The 14506-nt window shown below is 35.4% G+C and overlaps 1 protein-coding gene across 1 annotated transcript in view; it reads right to left on the bottom strand.

The window, feature by feature from the left end:
• Positions 1-14506, bottom strand: part of LOC100374274 (uncharacterized) — a 46435-nt gene that overhangs the window by 5486 nt on the left and 26443 nt on the right. Inside the window, exons 5-21 of the mRNA XM_006817117.3 lie at positions 13826-14017; positions 13213-13306; positions 12948-13011; positions 12097-12212; positions 11655-11794; positions 10872-11001; positions 10309-10478; positions 9807-9855; positions 9565-9661; positions 8824-9110; positions 8516-8606; positions 8090-8253; positions 7634-7792; positions 2844-7060; positions 2569-2712; positions 2028-2179; positions 1733-1912 (exon numbers count right to left, since the gene is read on the bottom strand). Coding sequence (XP_006817180.2) covers positions 1733-1912; positions 2028-2179; positions 2569-2712; positions 2844-7060; positions 7634-7792; positions 8090-8253; positions 8516-8606; positions 8824-9110; positions 9565-9661; positions 9807-9855; positions 10309-10478; positions 10872-11001; positions 11655-11794; positions 12097-12212; positions 12948-13011; positions 13213-13306; positions 13826-14017 — 6446 coding nt within the window. The remainder of the gene's footprint in view (positions 1-1732; positions 1913-2027; positions 2180-2568; positions 2713-2843; positions 7061-7633; positions 7793-8089; positions 8254-8515; positions 8607-8823; positions 9111-9564; positions 9662-9806; positions 9856-10308; positions 10479-10871; positions 11002-11654; positions 11795-12096; positions 12213-12947; positions 13012-13212; positions 13307-13825; positions 14018-14506) is intronic.

Raw genomic sequence — 14506 nt, 5'->3', positions numbered from 1 at the left:
ATACCAAAACACAACAGTGGTTTGATTTACCATGGCCACACATAGAATTTGCTCAACATAAAATACTTAATCAAATCTTATGTGAAAAAAAGTAGTTCAACGAAACAATTTTATGATTTAAAAAGAAATAAAAATAAAAATATACAAACAAGAAAAGGATCTAAATATAAAATACTTGTATTACACATCCCTGATCAAATTAAATTCAAATCAACAGGATTTCTGATTAATTGGGGGGGGGGGGGGTACATGCACTGTTCAATAATAAACTCAAGATGGGATTAATTAGCTAACTATTCACAAAAATTCTGAGAAAAGAGCAATAATTGTGAAATTGAAAGAGTTGTACTACTTGGCTAATATACTGACAGTATGCAAATCTCTTGTCAGTGACAAGATACACAACACAATTTTGAGAATTTATTTAAATATTTGGGATTTTGACCTCATTAAACTTTGAATACGGTACATTAGAAATGACCGCACTACAAATTGTTAAGTTTGTCTGCCATAATGTGAAAATAAGACAAAAAACCCATAAAATGGGGTTAAGCATTTTTCTCAGAATTTCTAGAGCCATTGAAATTAGTGGTGACATGAATAATTCATTGATGAATGAATACAATTTTTGGACCAGTTTAATAAAAACATTTATATTTACAGACCACAGCCCAACCACAGCCAATTAATAAGATTAGGGCAAAAAATATACCGAATTACAAATTTTCAAAATCTTCAACCAAGATATAAGAGATTGACAGAAATGGGTGAAACGCAGAGCAAAATATAACATTTCTGGATAAAAAATTACTCCATTGTGTCTAAATAGTTGAATACAAAGCAAGAAAAGTGGTAAAATAAAAATAAAAAAGATTCCCAGTTACTTTGCACTATACCTGCCAAATCAATGGAGCTGATCTCATGAAATGTGTGCTTGAACACACAACCTCATAATTATCAGATCTATGCAAGGTCAGGAGAGGTCAAAAATTATAATAATTAGGTCAAGGTAAACTTTGGTTATGTAAGATGAGATCTGCCAAAAATGACTAAATTCCAGTGAATAGAGCCATAATTATGGTTAAAACAACAACCTCAGGTGGTCCTAGGCAAACTGTTACTTCAGGGCTCATACCACTAATTGAATTTCCATAGACGACAATGTTAACATATGATTGCTATATGAAAATGACGAAGAAAGTTGAAAATATGGCTCAAAAATGGGAAATCAACATGCCAGTAATCAACCATATGAAAAAAACTAACATGTTGGCCAGCTCAAACTCTTGCAAATCTCAGGTAAACAAGACACACCTACTGTATTTGGATTGCACCAAGAGAAATCACTGGAAAAACACCAAGATTAGAACATCCATTAACACACAGAATAAACCCACAGGTACACAGCCGCTAAGTAGTAAACAAAAGACCACATGTTGGTCTCACCTCTGACCCAGGTGATTACGCCCTCAAACAGGGAGCACCTGAGAAAAATAATATTTAAAAAATTTCATTGGTTCTTGCTGGGCATTTAAATTGAGGGCTACGAGCAGCCATTGGTTAATTAGTGGCATGAGACCTGTAATGGTGCGCAGACCCCGGAGAATGAATATGCATGCAAGAAATGGCGCCCTCACAGCTGAAAGTATATCTGTAGCCCAAATTGAGACTGCTTGCTTCATCTGTGTAATTTTCACACAAATCCTGTTTTACCTCAATAATCACTACCTACCTGTGTATAACACTGTTGTCATGGAGATATTCTACACCTTTCAGTATTTGTTTTGTATATCGACAGAAGACAGGTTCTTCGAGTGCGCCAAACCTCGCCAATAACTGCGCTATAGATCCACCGGGAACAAACTGCATGAAGATATTTACTACATTGTCTTCTAAGCAAGTGCCGAGGAATCTGAATAAAGTATAATTATTTTATGAGAAGCTGAGGCAAACTAAAATGACTGCCTTGGAGTGAATTATCAAACAAAATATATTTTACAGTGAAAATGTTTCATTTTCAAACTTACCCGACAATGTTTTCATGCTGAAGGGTCTTCAGTAAGTCAACTTCTTCTTGGAGTTTCTCATACTGTTTCTCTGCATCTTCTTTGTCACGGACACTCAGTTCAACTTGTTTGACAGCAATCAGCTGACCGGTGTTAGTCAATCCACAGGATACCTAAACAACAACAGTGTGGTCAAATTATAAATCATGGCAGCTCACCCCTAAATCTACAAGCAAACACCTGTACAATATTTATTTTAAACAATTTGAGGTATAAAAAATAAATAAATCTTTGTGTACAGTACAATTTCATTTGTGACATTGTTCAACACATTATGCATGACCCCTTAAGGTCACACATCCTGGAACTTTCTGGAGACATTGTTGCTCAGTGACCATAACAGCATAATTTCCAAATTTATGCTTCAAGTTTTGCCATGTTTCACTGTTAATAAACTTCAATCACAGGTAACCTCAGAAAGAACCAAGATGTGTGACCTTTAGAAGGTCATGCACAGGGGCTCTCATAAGACTTTTCAATTTTATGAAATTTGCCAACTTACTGTTCCATAAGCTCCCCTGCCGAGCACATGTCCCTTCTTCCAATGTATCAACTGGTCATCAAAATCAGCATGAGAATTTGTGGAACAGACGCTACGAATACTACTAGCAGCAGATCTTCTTTTTCCAAGTGAACTTGTAATTGTCTGATAGACAGAAAAAACAAAGTCAATCACAATGAACCATGTTATCTTTCTAAAAAAAAAAATGTAAAACTGACAGTGAGAACAAAGAGCAATAGAGTCATATCTTGACTGAAATGAGAGTACATACTCACCCTTGTTTCAGACTTGATTGTGTCTGTTAACGTTCTGTCTGATAAATCACTGGCCTCTGATTGGACAAGACTGTTAGAAAAAAATTCTGATGCTAATGAGTTCATAGAATCGATAGATTCAAAATCCTTCTGGCTTGGTTTGTGTAATTTAACTGCCGGGGAGTGATCACCACCTTCCTGAGTTTGACTCAATAATAGTGTCTGTAACTTTTCAACATTCATTGCTGACAGTTTTGCTGCATGTTGTTCAGGCGATAGAACTTCATCACTGCCAAAGACATCATCATCACCAAGCTCATCTACATTATCTTGCAAAGGTTCATTTTTAGCAGTGGTGCTTTTAACAACTTTCTGTTCATTGATAGATGATTTATTCATAGTTTTTTCACTCATTGGTCTTGATTCACTACCATCTTTCTTTGGTAATGGTGGTTTCTGAACCACTTTTGTTGAAACATCCTTCAAATCAGTCTTCTTCGATTCAGCAGATGACTTGATTACAGATACCTTTTGTTTCACCTCCTCATTTGTAGCTCTTTCAACCTTTGTATTATTTGTCTCTGGTTTGCTAACAGATTTTTTCTCTGCATTTTCTGTCATCAGTTTTATTGGAGCTTCACTCGTTGATTTCTTCTGCAAACTTTCTGAAGTCTTCTTTTTCACAATCTCATCCACTGGTTTCTCTTTCAGGACAACATTTTTTGGTTGCTGAGTAACAGGTTTTGGTTGCTGAGTAACAGTTCCCTGTCTCCTGCTTTCAGCAGACTTTTGTGCTGTAACTTTATTTTCAGGAGTAGATGTTGGCACTTTTGGCTGTGGTTTCTTGGCAGAAGCTGTCTTTGTATTTTTCACCTTTTCTGAATTTTTGTTTTGCAATTCATTCTTTCCCATTTCTTTTTGGATTTTCTCTGTAACATTTGATGATGTACATTTAACTTTCTTTTTATCTTCAGTTACTTTCACTTCAGCATTTTCTTTGACATTTACTTCAGCTTCATCGGGGAGCCAATCAGTTTCAAACTTGACTTCATCTTCCATGTTCTCACATCCTTCAATGTCATCGCTACAGATGGACGACACCTCTGAATTTTGATCAGGTATGCAAAAAACCTTCATCAAATCGGGATTAGTCTCATAAGAAGCATCAGAGATGAAACTTGATGCATCATCGCTTTCGTCTGTGAATCCACACCGTGGGGTCAGTTCACCCCCACCATCACCAGCCGGGGCTTCCAAAACCGGGACTGTCTTTTTATTCCTAGCACTTTTTGAGCTTGACGTATTACTTCCAATAGTACGTCGAATTTCATGAATAATTTTATCGTTAATGGACATATTCATTGAATCATACTGATCCTCTGCAGTTCCTTTTATTGAATCGGCAAATTCTTTGATAGTATCAAAAGTTTCTGGCATTTTATCGTGAATAACATTATCATTGTTTATTATTCTCGGTGTAATGTCCTCGCTCTGCATGTCCATATCAGAATCTGACGAATCAAACATCATTAGGTCCTTGTTTATTATCACATCATCAGTTTCATTCCTCCCAGTTTTAATCTGCCATCCTTGTCCCGTTATAAAAGCTGTAGATTTCACATCTTCATCGCTTATAATCTGAGCACTTTCCTTCCGACCTTTTGTCACAACATCAGGATTTTGCTTAGCTGATTTTGGCTTACTCCTCCCCTTTGCACTTTTTGGTTTATCTACTTTTGCACTTTTTTCTCGATTCTTACCACTTGTTGGTTTTGGAGGAACTTTATTTGCTGAAACTTTCCGAACTTTTCCAGCTGAGGCTGGAGTCTTCGGATTCTGATTAGATTTTTGAGCTGATCCCTGGGCACAGGCTCTCTTTGCACTACTTTTTCTGTTAGCACTTCCTGGAGTGGTCTCCTTGGCACTTGAGATTCTGCGTTGATGGGAAACATTTTTAGGCAGTGCAAGTTGGGCTCTTTTTCCAGCTGAGTTTTCCCTAGATTCAGGAACTTCGACTTTAAGTTTCACTTGTTCTTGCTTTTCATTTGCAACTTTCTGCATATAGTTTGATTCCATCATATCATAGATGACTGGCGTGACCTCAGCAGAGTTTTTAGAACATGGTGACAAAGTTTCAGCTGCTTTACGGAGCAATTCCTCAGTTTTGGGTTTAGATGCAAATTTATTTTCCACACCACCAGATTTGACAGGCAATTTAGAGTCCGAACTTTGAGAATCATTTCTGAGCTTACTAGCATTATTGTCCATTTTCAATGTCTGTGTATTCACCATATCAATTTTTGTAGCTGTCATATCTTTACTACAGGCTGGAGCTTCTTTCTGTTGTTCTTTAACTGGTATTTTTTCTTGTTTCTCCAGTAACATTGATACTATTCCCTCAGCTGCTCCACCGCACTCTGCTTTTACAGCATGATGATTCTCAGAAACTTTCAGACCATTATCTACGATGTTCTCTTTTTCACTACTTTTTCTCTCTTTAGTCTGTGCATCTTTAAGGCATAACTTTTCATCAGTGTTCTTGGCACATTTATTTATCTGGCTTTCCTTAGACTTGGCTAACACATCTTTTGTCTGTGAACTCTCAACATCTTTCTTCGTTTCTGCCTTCTTAACTACAGTTGCATGTTTAGCCGGCTCGCTTGTCACAGCGCCTGATTTGCTATCCAAGGTGGCAGCACCTGCGGGTCTGAGGTTACCATCACTCTGCATCAGCTGTGCCAATGCTCGAGGAGTAAATGTATCCTGAGGTGTGAGAGTACCTTTCTTATCTGTAGATGCTTTAGTCTCTGCTATGGCACCATTGTACTTCTGCCCTGATTTAGCAGCATCTTGCATATGTGTATTTGCTGATTTAGCCACAGTAACTTTACCCCCAGACTTCACACTTGACTGATTTGCTACAGATTTTGAAGCAAGTGAGGTACCCGCAGACCTGTTAGTAGGCTGTGAGGGACTTTTACCAGCACTTTCTTTTCTAGATGAATTACCCATGCTGCATTGCTTAGCAGGTTCATTATTCTTACTTGGCTGTCCAGCTGATCTAGGGGTATTCATACTCTGTGTTGCAGGGGTTTTAGAAACTTCTTTATTGGACAACCTAGAAAAAAGCAATCTTGTTGTGGGTTCCGTTTTTTCTCGTGATATAGCAGCATCCTTTTTTTCAGAAACTTTAGTGGTCGGCTGGTTACTTGGTTTGTTAACAGTAGTGACACTTGTATTTTTGTTGTTGTCTGTCACATTCGTTTGGTTTGTTCCTAAATGTACAGTCTTTGGGGTCGTCGCTGTTTTGGCCTGAGGAGCAGTTGATGCTGGAAGAGCTTGTTGCTGAACAACTGTTACCTGAGCATGTGGCTTAGAAACTACAGTCTGTTTATTAGCAGTCAACGGTTTTGATGAAACAACCTGAGTGATTTTATTACTACTGTCATTGTTGCTGACTGGAGTTTGTGAAGATATCAGGCTCTCCCGTTTATGAACAGATTCTAATACCATGGGCCCACTATTGCTTAATCGCCTCACAACTCTCTGTGAATTGTTATCTCCATCACTTGGGCGTCTATTAACAGTGATCTTTCCTTGCCCCAGACTAGAAGCACCCCGATTTATGACTGGTTCAGAACTGGAAAGGTTTTTTTCAACATCATTTTTCTTAACAACAGACGTTTTTACAAGTGTTGTGTGATTTGCACTTTTCTTTACAGGTGACATTGGCACTGGTCGCTCCAATATCCGAGTAGCAGCAGGCGTCATCTGATTCTTTTTCAAATGAGTTGGAGAACTTGGATCGGCTATGTCAAAAGAACTCTGTGGGCTTGGCGAGGTTGACATGGAACTGATACTTGAACTATAACTGTTGCTCTCATTTGATCTTACTGATATTGGTTCCTGCTGATCCGTTTTGACACGTGACGATTCAATATTAAAATGAGTTGTCTTATCTAGGATGGATTTCGACCTTGATAATTTCAAGTGATTCGGTACCGCTAATTTCACTTGATCATTTTGATTTTTCGATACTCCATTACTGTGTACACCGTTCGTTGAATGTTCTGCTTCGCCTTCAACGTCCTCTGGATGAAATGACAACACAGGGTCATGAGCAACGGTCTCGACTTTTTGACTGAAAGCTGGGGACGGTGGAAGCAAAGACTTGGAATTTGGATACATGGAGTTGCTAATGAATGAAACTTCTGTACTCAGACGGACGTTCATTTGACCTAAAACAAAAGAATGAAAAAGAACTTCATTAACCATGTTGTTTTATTTATTTCATTAGTGCTTTATTATTAGATCCAGTATTTCACTTTTACCAGTAGTATATGAAAGCAAGAGTAGATAAATAAGAATCTGTTAGCACTGTAAACTTATTGAAAGAAACATTTTCACAAGTTTCAGCGGACAGTGCCAATCATGACAATTGTAGAGCAGTGAAAATCTCACTACAGACACCGAGTCACAGAGACTTTTACAAAATTTAAATGCTATTTATTCAACATGAGCATGTGAAAGATGGTAAAAAAAGACTTTGGTGATCAAAGGGATATGCATTGAATATCACCATGTAAAAGTTAATTAAGATTAGGGTATCCAAGGGTTTAATATGTAATGAACATCACACGTGAATCACACTGTGTACTGTGGCGCTATTGGTCAGAAATGCACGCAATTGACGTGTATGGTATGGGATCACTTTCAAATTGTTAGATTTGATTCTTGAGAAAGTTGCATAACCCTTATGCTAAAGCCTTGACAATACACACACTGTAAAGGCCAAAGGTCAAAACTCTTACCTAAATCAAGAATAACAGACGTGGACTTTCCCTCCTGAATAGTGTATGGTATATTCAATCGTGGGTTATCAGTAGGTTGTCCTGACGACAGCAAAGGAGACGGTGTTGTGGAATCATCTCGACTGTCTTGAGTAGACAGGGATTTGGAAAATCTTTTACCTAAAAAAATAAAGAACAAATGAGAAATTTTTCGAACAACAGCAAAATCCTGATATTGCTTTTTTATTTTTTACAAAATGTGTGTGCACATGATACAAGAATGGTGGTGCAGGTTTCTAAGAAATCATACAAAACTTTTATACAGATATTGAAAATACATTAAAACTGTCCAATCTAGAAAGAGTTGCAGAAAAAATGTATCTACAGCAACATCTCCACAAGTTTCACAGTTCTTTTTGCTTTTCAGCTCAGGCAGATTTTACTCTGCTCTCCTGAGAGTTATTACACTAGCCATACCTTTCCTGATGTAATTATTGCAAGCTTCAGTGACGTCTGTAAAGCTTGGATTCGATAAAGACCGCCTGGTTCTCTGTGGATACGTCCTGAGGTAAGATGATGATTCAGTGTCGGAATAACTCTGATAAACAGACTTCTTTGGACCTTGGATAACTCTTTGTAATCTGGCAAGAAAATCAGAAAATTTAACTTAATTTAGAAATTTAAGTTATATCAGTGCACAAATGTTCCAGCAATCTTGGATTTCATATACAGAAAATATTTGCATAATCACCCATAATACATTATGTTCTAAAATTTAATCCAGCCATGAACTCGCACCGACAAATGAAGTATTATATTTTTGACTATTATATATATTTTACTGAGAAAATCAAAATCTGTAAAAGCTACTCAAAAGTTGAATCACAAAAAACATGTATTTACTTTATTTCTTGCATATTGTCATCCAGTTCTAGCCCCAATACAGTGACAGGTATGGGACTATACTGTGGAGTGGACTTCCTAGTTGGGTCAGCTGAAAAAAAAACAATCATACACTCATTTATATGTACTTCACTCAACATACGTAATACCGTACATGAAAATTCATTTTTTGTTCTGGTCAAAACAAATATTCAAAATATATCTGGTTGTCATATGCATCAGTTGAAATCTTTAAAACATAAAAACATGATGACTTTTCAATAAATGTATTAGTATAGAAATTTCATAATTTTATACCAGATACTTACACAATTTCTGTGTCAGCCTCTGATGTGCCCTAACTTTACTGCTTTTAATCACGTCTTCCTCAAAACTCCTATTCAGGGCCCGATATTTCTTATCACCAATTTGTCTCACAGTGCTTTTATTGGGGGAGCCAGAGGATACAAATGGACTAATTGGTGGCATTTTTTCAGGTGAGTTAGGGGATCCAGGTGGTATCACAGGTGTGGATGTCATAGGTGTTATTACCATACTGTTTCTGGAGTCACAACGAGAGCAGGCACGTGACATCCCTAGCTTCCTGGGATTTGGCCTAATAATGAAATCATAAATATTAAAGTGAGGATTATACAGAAAATATATCACAATCAATTCATATTCACTTATTTACACCAGGTTTTTTTTGACGTTTATTAGTTCTCGTAATATAAATCAGCATAATTTTAAAATATTTTTTCAAATATTTTGAGACTTGTAGCCAATATGACATTATTTGCATCAAATTTAACAAAGAAATTGTATAAAAAATAAAAAAAAATAAAAAAAAATGTGCAAAATGATGCACCTACATTTTAGTGGGAAGAACTATGTCTAATATTTTAATCATAGACATAGTGAAAACATAGTGAAACTATCACAATCTTGCCTAATCAGTATACCAAACATGACTAATGTGTGCTAAAAACAATACTGACAATTATGATAAATGACTGTTTTCTTTTCTGGCTATGAACACAAGGCATGGATGTAAATAAAAGTTACTTTACCTTGGTGTAAATCTACCATTCTCAATCTCCTGCATCATCTTTATTTCTGCTCTGTTTGCCTTCTCTGCATCACTCAGCCTCTTAATCATCTTTTTCTCTGTAATTGAGATCAAATTAAATAATTATAATCAATAAAGCATAAAATCAATCTTGAAAGGGATCATCTAAATTGTTAGTTGTTCATATCTGCTGATGATAGTTGACCGACGGTTTCAGAGAAGAGTACAAATAACAGCACTTACTTCCTGGAGATATGTTTCTTGGTGAAGGATAGTCACCATGAGGTAGATCCTACAATATAAAAGTTATAATTTCAATGAGAAATATGTCAACCACAATGTTATTAATAATACAACCAATTTTAAAAACAATTGAACACAAGAAATTGTCAATGACATTGACAGACATTGTAATTATAGTCACTTCATTATCAGTAGACGGTAATAATACTGTAAAGCACTATGTTTTCACCGAAGGGATGAATTAGTGAAAAATAAACTTTATACAAAATAGGCAAAAATAATTCAAGGTAAAATAAGATATTTTACTGTAACTGTGTTTTGTCTACACTGAAGATAACTACAAATTCAGACATGCAATTAGTTCAACCTGGCTCAAGACTTGAATAATTCACTTAGCTCTTCCAGCTATTGGTCATACTCCCTACAAATGTGAAGCTAGTATTATAAAATGGTGTCAACTTTTGATTTAATCCAGAATAATATTGCAAGCAAGTAAACTTACATCAACATCGAAGATAACCTCCGACATTCTTTTCCTTGTGAATTGTGTAGGCGTTGGTGATAGTATAAAACTTTCATCAAATGACTGTAACATGGACGCTCTGGACGGGGGTTTGACTGGACTCAAACTGATAGAATCTCGCTTTGCTTCAGCAGCCTCAGCCCATGCTTCTGGAAATAAGAAATTAAGAAGTTTTTTATATCTATGCAGCCAACAATATTTTGTCATTTAAAAATGAAAAAAATAAATTAATAAAAATTACATAAAAAGTCGGTAGTTTCAAATTATCGAATCTTCTAAACCAAGGCCCAGAAAATTTCAAAAAGTTTCTTATCAGCAAGACATTATATTTCATAGTAGTAAAGGCTCAGAAAAAAATGTTTTTAGTCAATTTGTTTTCCAAATTTTAAGCAGTCCCACTCTTTAACAGTTTTGCATCTAATTTGATTTTTTATGCAAATTTGATTTTTCTTATTACAAATAAAAATTTCTGACGTCAAAAAAAAATGTTTTGTATTGTGTCTAAATAATATAATACACATGATAACAGCAGTTTGACTCACCTTTTAATGTGGATTTCACTTTTTTAGTTTTAGCTACATCAACTGCTGTATTACCACTATCATCTACCAGTAATATATCAGCTCCATGTTCCAGTAATGTTGTAGCCACTTTTTCATGACCTGATGAAGCCTGTGTACATAAAGACAAGATCACTTAAAGGCCCAAGTATACTATAAATACGCTTCTAAACAATAGGGATTATTTCCTTGCTTGTCACGTTGTAGTAAACAGCTCCAGCCAAGCTCTGGTAAAAACGCGTTTTCTCAAACTTACAGGTTGATTATGTCGTGCCAAATTGGATGCATGTGACTATGAATATCACAGAAGTGACTGTGTGTAGTATTTATGACAATAAATAGTGTACAAGCTGAGATTTTGGCAGATAAAAGTCAAAAACACGAACCGGGGAAAGAGACGCGCTACTACCAGTAATCTTGAATAGTTAACTACTGTCAATCAAAGTCATGTGATGTTGGACTGCTGAAACAGGATGCGTCATAGGTATGGGCTATGCAAGTGATTAACAACACTCATTAGCATAGCCACACCTCTAATTCACACTTGCCACAATGGAATAAGAATAGAGAACACTATTCGTAATTTATATTTTGACAGTCATACAAAGCGTGATATCATTATGTATTTAATACAGGTCCCATGTGAGGCAAACATGTAAAACACATATTTTGTACACAAAATGTGCTTTGTAAATGGTGTGGCAAGTTAAAGTAAATTTGTCTTAGTCACTGAAATCAAAAACACAAATGGCAATCATAACTCACCGAAACATGTAGTGGTGTGGCACCTGCGAAACCTCTACAGTTAACGTCGGCTCCACGACCAATTAACGCTACTACAATATTAGCCTGACCACTTTGAGAAGCTGAATGGATGGGCGCAAAAGAACGAGTATCTCGCGAATCTGAAATGAACAAATATATTAAAATAATAAACAAAAACATTTCTTGAAATACTAATGGAAACAAGTGAGTAAAAGAACTTGTAAGGTCGCAAGTTCGGGTTGTGTCTACAGAGCGCGTCTTTTTGAAAAAGATGATGACCTTGCTCATTTCAATCACTGTTGTGTCTTTGTATACCATAAATGTGTTAATTTTACGTTATTTTCTATGATTGTTTTGTTAATTAATGATCAAATTGTCATTGGGAACATTCCCTGAATACGAAACAATTACTCACAATTAGCAAAAAAATTGTCTGACTCACCTACAACGGGACAGTCCTTTAGCAACATAGAAACCATTCCTCCTGATATTTTACTACGTGATCCAGATAAAAAATGTACTGGAGTCTTGCCTTCTAAATCAGATGCCGACACATCTCTGAAAGTTCAAAATGTCAAATTAAATCATCATAGTCAACGCACAATCTATGTGTTGGATATTGCAACTATATATAAAATACACTGCTTTCGATATACATACATCTGTAATGTATATTTTTGAAAACTGAACCCTGATTTTGTAGCAAACATACAAAATTCAAGTCAATTTTCAGTTTTTATCCAAAAAAATTTTTTTTTTTTTTGTTCCAGACTTCTGAAGGAAAGTGCAGACTATAAAGGAGACTATGTGATGAAAAGAAGGCACTGGTGGTGAAAAGATCACTATAGTTTCTGTTAGGTCATTTGCATAATGATGGGGTACATCACCTTCTCATGAGCAAATTCCCATTTACACTCCTCGATAGACATTAAAAAGTGACTGAAATAGTTAAAGAGTTACTGTAGAATACTTTATTTTCGCTTGGAATTTATTTTCGCTATTTTCGCTGAAGGGATGATTCAGTGAAAATAAAATCCAGCAAATATACTTTTTTTTCATATATTTCATATTCAACTCATCAAAAATCAGTGAAAATAAATTACATACAAAACGCCCAAAAAGCCTTTTCAGCGAAAATTAATTCCAGCAAAAATAAAGTATTCCACAGTATTTGACAAGAAGTCACGAATAAATGGATGGTTGCGGGACAATGCATGACCTCAATAACAAAACGACCAATAGTACACTGTTCCAATAATCTAAACTGAAATACAACAAAATATTTATACGTACGCTCTGGTTCTTACTAAAATAGATACTACTTCTGCAGGGTTGTAGCCTTTAACGATCGTACCAACTAGCGAAAAAAACCACAAAAAAACATTCAAATAACATTAGCCTTAGCATTCAAATTAAAAGAAATAGCTGTTACAACACCATTTTTTTTCACAGGATTCTGTGTAAAAGTGTTGTTTAGCAACAAACCATAGTATATAATGTGGACTGTGGCACAAACTATTGAATTAAAGAAAGACCAAAGTATTGAAGAATAGCTTACTTTTCTCAAACAGGTCAATATCCCTTGTGACAAGAAGCAGAGGTGTGTAACCATCAGCATTACGACAATTTATGTCTAACATCTTGCTTTCACTCTGAAATCAAGAAAAAATATATAATTATTTTGTTGATTTGTGTGGATCCATGAAAACTGGGTGACAAATTTAGATACCTGTCACCATATATAAATGCAGTAACTATACCCTACCGTACATACTGTAGAACTATTTATTTTCACTGACATTTAATTTTACTATTTTGATGTTTTGAACATAATCACTGAGTTTTAATTTCACGAATTTGTCAAGAAAACAATGAGTTTTATTGTTAATTTACATGTTCACACAGATTTAATTTAGCGGATTTTACCTGTCAGCGAAAATAGCAAAATTACAGCCCAGTGATTAATTAATGCATTTACAGTACTTTTCATATATTTTCATTGAACAGTAAAAAATTAACAATAAGTAATTTGAATTAAAAATTTAATAACAACAGTGGTATTAAGAAATTTATATATCAGACAATAGTGAAGAGTTATTATGATAAAAATAATACTAATGTTGTCACATTGTTCCAACAGCGCCCCCTAGTGTTCAGTAATAACTACTCACCAAAAGTCTCCTGAGAACTTTGACATTCCCTTGCCATGCAGCTTGTAATAAATGTCGAGGGGTACAACCCGTTCTCTCAACAGAATCTAATAAAATATGTCTAATACTGTTTGACGCTACCTCCAAAGCACACTCGTTGTCATAGTTACGTAAAGTGATATCAGCACCATACTTTAATAATATCTGAACAATCTGAAACAAACAAAATGTACAAAATTTAATGTCAACATTTTGTTTTTGGTAAATGAAAAATAAAATAAGTACATGTAATAAGTAAAAGTGAAAAATCAACCTCAGTACCGGTAAAGTGGTGCTTTCCAACTGCATGTCACATGCTAACCTTGGAAATATCTTAGCAACCAAGAATTATTTGACCATTTAACACATATACTGAAGGCCTGTATGGTTTTGAGCAACTCCTTCTACATATAAGTACCGGTACTCAAAGATTCAAAGCAGCCTTGACTTTCAGACAATTACTCTAATCCCCAAACCTGCTTTACAATAGACTATCAGTGAAGCGTTAAATTTTCGCAGCTAGCAATCACTTGTTCATTTCGGGCATTAATTTGGGTCATATTATTGTGTAGTGCATGTGAATGGAACAAATAAGGTATGATTAAAAGAGTACAAAGCAATATAAAATGTGTAAAAGTGTGACTTTCCATCTATTGCTATAAA

This window comes from Saccoglossus kowalevskii, chromosome 7, assembly GCF_978046115.1.
Source record: "Saccoglossus kowalevskii chromosome 7, keSacKowa6.1, whole genome shotgun sequence".
NCBI classification, from domain to species: domain Eukaryota; kingdom Metazoa; phylum Hemichordata; class Enteropneusta; family Harrimaniidae; genus Saccoglossus; species Saccoglossus kowalevskii.
Note: the sequence above shows the minus strand (reverse complement) of the source record. Positions and strands in the feature narration are given on the sequence as shown.